At 40.3% G+C, this 8,583-nt stretch overlaps 1 protein-coding gene across 1 annotated transcript in view; it reads right to left on the bottom strand.

Moving 5' to 3' along the window:
* Positions 1-410: 410 nt before the first annotated feature.
* LOC100969857 (zinc finger protein 37A) overlaps positions 411-8,583 on the bottom strand; it is a 53,715-nt gene continuing 45,542 nt past the window's right edge. The window contains exon 8 of the mRNA XM_057298855.2: positions 411-628. Within this exon, the coding sequence (XP_057154838.1) occupies positions 540-628 (89 nt within the window). The 3' untranslated portion in view covers positions 411-539. The remainder of the gene's footprint in view (positions 629-8,583) is intronic.

Below are 8,583 nucleotides of genomic sequence, written 5' to 3'. Positions count from 1 at the left end.
TTAATCTCTCCAAACCCAAACGATGGTTTAAACACAGTCGTCCCTTGGTATCCAGAGGATTAGTTCCAGGACCCACTTTGGACACCCAAATTTGCTGGGAACAGGCCCTAAGCCTGTCATAAACAGGCCTTAAAGAAACTGGCCATAAAGAGGATTTCTGCAGCAATGTGACGTGCTCGTGATGGCTATGACACACACTGCAAGAAGTTGTTGGTTTACTGGAGCAGGGCAAGGAACACCTGGCCTTCCCAGAGCGGAAAACTGCTCAAACCACAAATAGCATGAGCAGCCTGTGCCTTAACAACATGTTTTTGCTGCAGATAATCAGCCAGAGACTGTTTCTCTGCTCCTCGCTAAAAATGCTTTGTTTCCCGTAAGGAATGCTTTTAGCTAATCTATAACCTATAGAAACAATGCTTATCACTGGCTTGCTGTCAATAAACATGTGGGTCAAACTCTGTTTGTGGCTCTCATCTCTGAAGGCTGTTATCCCCGATTCCCACTTTGCACTTTATTTCTGTGTCTTTGTCTTCATTCCTCTAGTGCCGCTCGGTTGGAGTCTCCACGACCGAGCTGGTCTCGGCACAAATCCATGCGTGCCCAGGTCCTGAAGTCAGCCTTGTGGAGCCTGTGGGTAGGAAAAGTCGACCCTCTGTGCATGTAGGCCTGGAACCTGGCCAATACTGTATTTTCTTGCCACATTTGGTTTCAAATGTGGAAACTGCCTATATGGATCTACTGCATTTATTTTTAAAAATCCCCTGTAAGTAGACCTGCACAGTTCAGGCCCAGATTGTTCCAGGATCAACCCAACAGTAGAAATCAAGTATCTTTGTCATTGTCTCTCGGGATCTGTCTTTTCACCAATAAAATATGAGGGCTTAATTAATTTATCCCTAAGTCCAATCTAGCTGTTTATCAATGTCCTCATAAACTATTAAAACACCTGTTGTGGGTTGGGCATGGTGGTCACACCTGTAATCCCAGCACTTTGGGAGGCTGATGTGGTGCACTGAGATTGTGCCACTGTACTCCAGCCTGGGCAACAAGAGCGAAACTCCGTCTCCAATAAATAAATAAATAAAACACCCTTGTTAAGTCTCAGGGAAATGTGCCTGGGAATGTTGTTAAGTCGCAGGGAAATGTGCCTGGCTCTGTCTTCTCCCTGCTTGGGTTGTTCAAATTGTGCCAAGATAAGAGGCAGTGATTTCAATGAAAGAAAAGTATCCCACAAGCTATCTTGTTTCTTTCTTTTTGTTTGAGACAGAATCTCACTTTGTTGCCCAGGCTGGAGTGCAATGGTATGATCTTGGCTCACTGCAATCTCTGCTTCCCAGGTTCAAGTGATTCTCCTGCCTCAGCCTCCTGAGTAGATGGGATTACAGGTGCCCACCACCACGCCTGGCTAATTTTTGTACTTTTAGTAGAGATGGGCTTTCACCATAGTTGACCAGGCTGGTCTCGAGCCCCTGACTTCAGGTGATCTGCCCGCCTCAGCCTCCCAAATTGCTGGGATTAGAGGCATAAGCCACCACTCACCCAGCTCACAGTCTTTAGTCTCCTCTTGAGAAAAACAGTTTTATAGATATAGTCTCACTCAGCTGGTCCTTTCTGTTTTCTTGAGGAACATTTCTGGTATTAGTTTTTACCACAGTAAATCTGCCACAGTGACTGAGCCCCCCAGCCAATATGAACTGTATAGGCACATCCATTGTTCTCTGCTGCACAGTGACCCATGAACCAAAGGGTGAAAATGGTGCCTGAGAAGTTTCTTTATATCCTTTCATTTGATAGAAAAGATCCCTAGTGAGAATGTATAGATAATATGAAAAATGTAGAGATAATGTGAAAAAATAATAACAGGTCCATTGTTAGAAATTTTTTATACATATTTTAAAGTATAAAATGCCTGGCAAGAAAATTATTAAAGGGAAATGACACATGTGGAATTCAAATTACTCTCAGAGCACTCACAGCCTCTCTTAGTAGGTACAGTGAGCTAGACACCCTATCAAGACAATTTGTTTCTTTCCTAAATTTCAAATTATATTAGTGACTGATTTTATTATAATAGTCACAGGCAGTGTGAGTCAAAACTATTTCCATAGCCTCCGTAGAATTTGTGGCATTCTGATCCTTTTTTCCCTGGATCCACTTTTATTGTTGTTCATTTTGTTTTGGAAAATGGGGAGCGTGTGAAAATCAATAAGGCTGTTGAATTTGTCTCCTGTATGTTTAGCATCCAAGCCGTTCAAAACTGCCCCAGGTGTGAAGGAGTGAGAAGGGATTTGCATTTCTGCCTTTCTTTTTAACTTTCAATGTATCTGCTGTCAAATCTCCATATGCTATTTCCCTCACCTCCCATTTGGAAAATTCCTATATAAATCCATCATTTTACTAAATGCATTGTTTTAGAGCTTAACTGACCCAGCACTATATATGTTGTAGAATCCGGATGACTTCCAGCCACCTTCTTACCTCTGATTCTTGAGTTTTGTATGCAGCTGGGTAGTGCTGCATACGAGACTTAGTTTAAACCATGGGGGTGGTTTAAACCACACCCATGGCATTGGGTTCACTGCTGGGGACATTAAAGAATTCAAGATTCTATTATGAGATTATTGAATTTTTTCAACTTCATCCAAGCAGACATAGGTAATTGATGTGCAGAAATATTTCAGAAATTAGGTCAGCAGACATTCAGTTGTCAAGGGGTACCACCCACGTGGGCTCCACTGGACATTCAAGCCATGTGTATTCATTGGGTCTTTGTGGGCTTGACCCCTTGTTGAGAAGCTGACACAGCATTAGACAACTATAATAAAAAAGAATTAATTCATACTATATTGCATCATGAATCTGTGGGTCATATTATTCCAAAATATATATTTTATAATTGTATTTGACTGTGAGAGAAATTAATGTACCCATGTATAAGTATATACTGATTAAAACAAAAATATACAGACAGTAAGTTTATTTTTTTGAGTATGTGATTTTTTAAAACAGGAAAGTCACTGGTTACATTATATAATTTTAAACTTTATATCTTAGAAGGTAGTAAGAAGTTCTAGTATCTTTTCTTTCTCACAGACACTAAGTTCTGGCTAAATACATTACGATACAACTTTTAACAAGAACATTACTGCAAATACATAGTAATGTAAATCTCAGTTAAAAAAATAAATCCTTAAATACTATGATCAAAACACTTTGAGAATTTCAGAGGTGATTCTATACCTCGAAGAGGTTTCATGACTAGAAAACTTAATTGCAATAAAAGACACTTCCACATCCCTGTTGACCTCTGCAGCCCAGTGATGTCTCCTCTTTCCCCCATCTCTGCTCACAGGCGCCATGTGGACCATGGTTCTTAGGGCAGTGCTAAAGCAGTCACAGGTGGAGGCTCCCTCCAGGGCACTAAAACTCCCATCCCTGGAGTGTGCAGCCAGTCTTGGGCAGCTCCACACCCCAGCTGACCTCACTTACTATTGCCAGGAAAAAGTCCTGTTTGTGGACTTCTTGCTGCAAGGGGTGACTCACAGTGCATGTGATTCCTCCCATCAGACAAACTGCCACATTCTGCGGATAGTGAACTGCATGTCCAGGGAGCATAAGCCAAGGTTATTCACATGGAGCTTAAGTCAAAGCCCTGGCTGAGCTCTTAGTGTCTCCCATTCTTGACAACAGAGCAATGAAGGGCTCCTTCCTGACAGTTCATAAATGCTCATTCACACCACAGTGAGATTTTGCTACTAACACCATGTCTTCATTTTCTGAAAATGACCTATGTGTTTCTTTTCATAGACTTCACAATCAGGAGAGAACAGGTAATTAGGGTGGATTGGGTCTGGTGCAGTTCTTTCCAGAGATGAGACTGGGGACCAGATATGCCTCCTTACTCTTCAAAATCAACCTCATGTAAAACATCAATTTGCTGTCTTTAGATGATCTCAATATGTAGCATGCAGCTGCTTCTCCCTGGTCCTACCAGCCTCAACTTGGTATAGCCCTTAAATATTTATTGAAATTATTACCATATATTTCCAGTGAGTCCCCCAGGCCTTCCAGATTATCCAAAAGATTAATCCTCATAAATACAGACAATCACCTTAAAATACAGCTTCCATCCAATTCTGTCTGGTTTCAGAAGTGCTGGTGCCTTACCTCTTACGTCAAGTGCAGAACCCCTGCCAGAATTTCAAGACCTCCTACAGCCTGTGCTCACCCTGTGTATCCCAGATCCACACTGTGGGCTGCCAGGGGGACCTGGGACTCAAGGAAGGACACAGCAACCTTCTTAAAGTTGTGGCTAAAGGAAGTTCTTAATTCAGAAACAAAATGATAAAATAAGGAAACATAACATCAGGAATGAAGAAAAATAGAAATAATAAAAACATGGATAAACATGATAGACTGGCCTTCTTGAGTTTTTCTAAACTGTGTTTGATGATTGAAGCAAAAATTACTCCATGGTCTGATATAGTTCTTCATGCATGTAAATTATGTTGTAAAGTGAGAAGGAGAAATGGGCCTACATGGAGGTGAGGATCCTCCACATCACATGGCAGAATGTGGACACCAGTGGGCTGCAACAAGTGACGTGCATAAAATGTCACACCTGAAGTAACAGAGAATCTAGAGAAACCCATACATTCTAAAACAGTGTAGATAAACCAAAATGGAATTTAAAAAAATATTACCTTCTCTCAGCTAAAGTGGAATCTGTGTTATTCAAGGCAGAACCAGCCTGACCAATCATGTTATACATTGGCTCAGGGGCCATGCTCAGGGTTCCCAAATGATCCTGTACCTGAGTTGTACCTGAGCAAGCTTGCGGGGTCCACCAGTGTTGTACACACCCCCATGTACAGAACAATGAGAAGTTCTATTTTCACAATATAAGCTTGGATCTATGTAAACATTTTGTTTTAATAGTGTTTATATTTTCTGATGGTAAGAGTAGATATGAATTAGTGTCCTGTGAATCATCTCACATTTATCATCAGAGCAGTAGAAGCTTGTTTATATTGTTCTCTCTGCATAAATATATATTTTTTGTTCTTCCTGGGGTCTGGCCTCAGTTCCCTTATCTGCTGTCTACTCTATCCTGAGGCTGTTCCCCAGACATGGCCCAGCCCTGGCATTCTGCTCTGCTAGAAACATATGACAATGGTGCCAGAACTTCTCAGACTTCCTTATTAAGACAAAAGAGAGCCCTGCTTCCCTGCTCCCCTTTTTGATGCTTTAGCCTCTTTTATTTTTCTCTCACCCAGGCTGGAGTGTAGTGGCGCAACCTCAGCTCACTGCAACCTCCACCTCCTGGGTTCAAGCAATTCTCTGGCCTCACCCTCCAAAGTAGCTGGGATTATAGGCACTCACCACTATGCCCGGTTAATTTTTGTATTTTTAGTAGAGACAGGGCTTCACTACATTGGCCAGGCTGGTCTCAAACTCCTGGGCTAGAGTGATCTGCCCACCTCCACCTCCCAAAGTGCTGGGATTACAGGCATGAGCCACCACACCCAGCCCGCTTTAGCCTCTTCCCTGATTTAAAAAATTTTTATTTTGAAGTAATTTTAGATTTTGAGAAGAGTTCCAGAGATAGTGTGGGTGGTTTCAATATGCCTTTAACTTCCCCTAAGGTTAACATCTCATGTAACTATAATATATTTAACAACACTAAGAAGAATTAACATTGGTATAATACTATAAGTAGACTATACAATTCATTTGGATTTTGCCACTTTTCTATTATTATTATTGGTTCCAGGATCCAATACAGGGTACTGTGCCATGTTTGCTCATCATGATGTGTTAGTGTCTTTGACTCTGTGACAGTGTCTCAATCTTTTCTGTTTTTCATGACCTTGGCACTTTTGCTGAAAACCAGTTGGATATGTGTGGAGTTCCCTTGGTTTATGTTTGTCTGACTAGACTAGGATTATGGATTTGAGGGAAGAATGTTGCAGAGGTGAGGTGGCCTTTTCATCACATCCTATGGGGATAAGGCATCACTGGTGACATGAACCGCAATCACTCGGTTTAGCTTGTGTCTGCCAGGTTGCTCCTCTGCGAGGTTATTTTTCCCTTCCATCCTCTATATGTTAAAATTGAGTCACTAAATCCAGCCCACACTTAAGGAGAGGAAAATTAAACTCCACCTCTTTAAGGCAGAAATAACAATATATTTGTGAGTGTATATTAAAACAACCATGGTAATTAGTAAATATTCAGTTAAAGATACTTTCAGGCTTTGCAAATACCCTGTTTCCTCCTCAAGTTTCACCCACTAATATGGGTCCCTCACTGGATCTTGCCAACAGCCACTATCACTATAGTGTTCTAATGGTGATTTTCTTTGCCCTCATGTTTTCTACATAAATTATTTGAAATTCTTCCATGGGAAAGATTAGTCTCTTCCTTCTCATTCATTTAATTAACAATTTATTTGCATAGTATGGACTCACATCTCTTTATATTTTACTTTGGATTACGACGCATGCCACATCCTTGTGTTTTGAGCACTTTCTGGCCTGCTGGCACATCAGGATGCTCCAGGATCATCTTATGTTTTCACTGCCCCAGTCCTAGAAGCAAACATTGCTCCAGAGATCTGAATCATTATATTGGAGAATGTTATTTAGAAACCAAGATTTATGCTCATTGCTTACGGGATGCATGTATCTCTTAGCAGACAGAACAAGCAATAGTGTGTCCTAACCCATGTATATACATCATCTATCAATCTCTATGTATATGTATCTGTCTATCTGTCTATCTATCTATCTGCCTAACTACCATCTCTCTGTGAGTCTATCTTATCTACATATCTATCTGCGTATATATTGATATTTTTAACTCTAATCTGGCACCACAGGATTTTTTCTAGTCTTGTACCCTTTCTAACTTCCTTCTGTAACAGTGAGGAATCTAGCTCACATTCTCTACAACTTATTCATTTTCTCTAGCCTAGTGTAAATGAAAATGAAAAGTAATGTCAGAATTAACTTTTGTCCCTGTGATAAAATTACCAACTAGATACCGTGTTTACACACAGCTCAGTTTGTGTAAACCTTATGCAGTCAAATTACCATTTTCCAAAGTTAGTTTGGTCAATTTCTTTTTCCTCTTGGAATACATTAACCTTGTTGGTTGCTTGTTTTAATAAGCAAAGAATAAAGATCAGTGTTTGTGGTGTAGCATTTGGTAGTGTTTGACAAACCTGTAGAGTTATGGATCCACGATCCAGTACAGCCATAGCAATGATTATAAAATGTAAGTTCTTTTATCAAGGGTACAGCAAACTTATACGACCACGCAGCTCTAGCTACCATTTGCAGGTGAAAAAGAGTGTAGAGTAAACATCAAACTGCAGTTACCTCATCTGTAACAACTAAAAGAATGTTAAGATGATTATGAATACATGTGCCAGAGGAGAGAAATTGGGTTTATAAATGAAATTCAAGTATAACTCCCAAATGGGAACCAAATTCCTGGGACTACTTATTGCACTAGATTTGGTACGTTATAAATAAATATGAATAGATCAATGGAATTTTTTCAATCAATAAATTATTAATTTTGAGACACCATCAATATTTTCAGAGGCTTGAAGGAAGAAAAATAGTAAACGAAATATGCACATTTAAAAACTCATACTGACTAGCAATATTAACTATGAAAAATATGTCAGCTGGGTGCGGTGGTGTACACCTATAATCCCAGCATTTTGGGAGGCTGAGGTGGGAAGATCATGAGGTCAAGAGATCCAGACCATCCTGGCCAACATGGTGAAACATCGTCTCTACTAAAAATACAAAAATTAGCTGGGCATGGTGGCACGTTCCTGTAGTCCCAGCTACTCAGGAGGCTGAGGCAGGAGAATCACTTGAACCCAGGAGGCGGAGGTTGCAGTGAGCTGAGATCATGCCACTGCACTCCAGCCTGGCAACAGAATGAGAATTCATCTCAAAAAAAGGAAAAATATATCAAACCATTGAAGAAATACAGTTAGAGGTTCAACACAGTGATCAATAATCAGATGATTTTAGTTGCCTCATAATCAGAAAAAAAAACACATAATAAGGACAATAATGAACAGAAATACCTCTGGAGGAAAAGAAGCAAGAGAATGAGGATTCTGAAAGTCTGTCCTCAGAACTCAATGGAAACCTCTAAGACTAGCTGAAAGTGTTAAGATGCAAAGGGGAGAGAGTGACACAGGAAATAAGGTCCCAGTTGTTCACAAGACAGGTCAAGAACACTGGCATCAATTTATAAAACATGATATTTGTAATGAACTCATGCACTCCAAACCTGCCTGTAGCTCTTCCTCTGCAGATAGGCTACAGCTCTAAAATGATGCTATAAAAAAGAACACCTGCAGGGACAGAATGTTAAGTTAGATATTCAAAATGAACCAGAGGATGTGTCTTTAGGAGGACCTTTATGGATATTTAGTCTGACTCCCTGATTCTTTAGTTGGGTTAAGTAGGCCCAAAGAGAAGAGTAATAAGGCAGTTGGTAAGTAGCTGGGCTGTGGTGTAACTGAACTTTGCAAATTTAATGACAAGACTCTAA

The sequence above is a fragment of the Pan paniscus genome, chromosome 8, assembly GCF_029289425.2.
Source record: "Pan paniscus chromosome 8, NHGRI_mPanPan1-v2.0_pri, whole genome shotgun sequence".
In the NCBI taxonomy this organism is placed as follows: domain Eukaryota; kingdom Metazoa; phylum Chordata; class Mammalia; order Primates; family Hominidae; genus Pan; species Pan paniscus.
The sequence above is the reverse complement of the archived record's forward strand: the minus strand, read 5'-3'. Positions and strand labels throughout refer to the sequence as shown.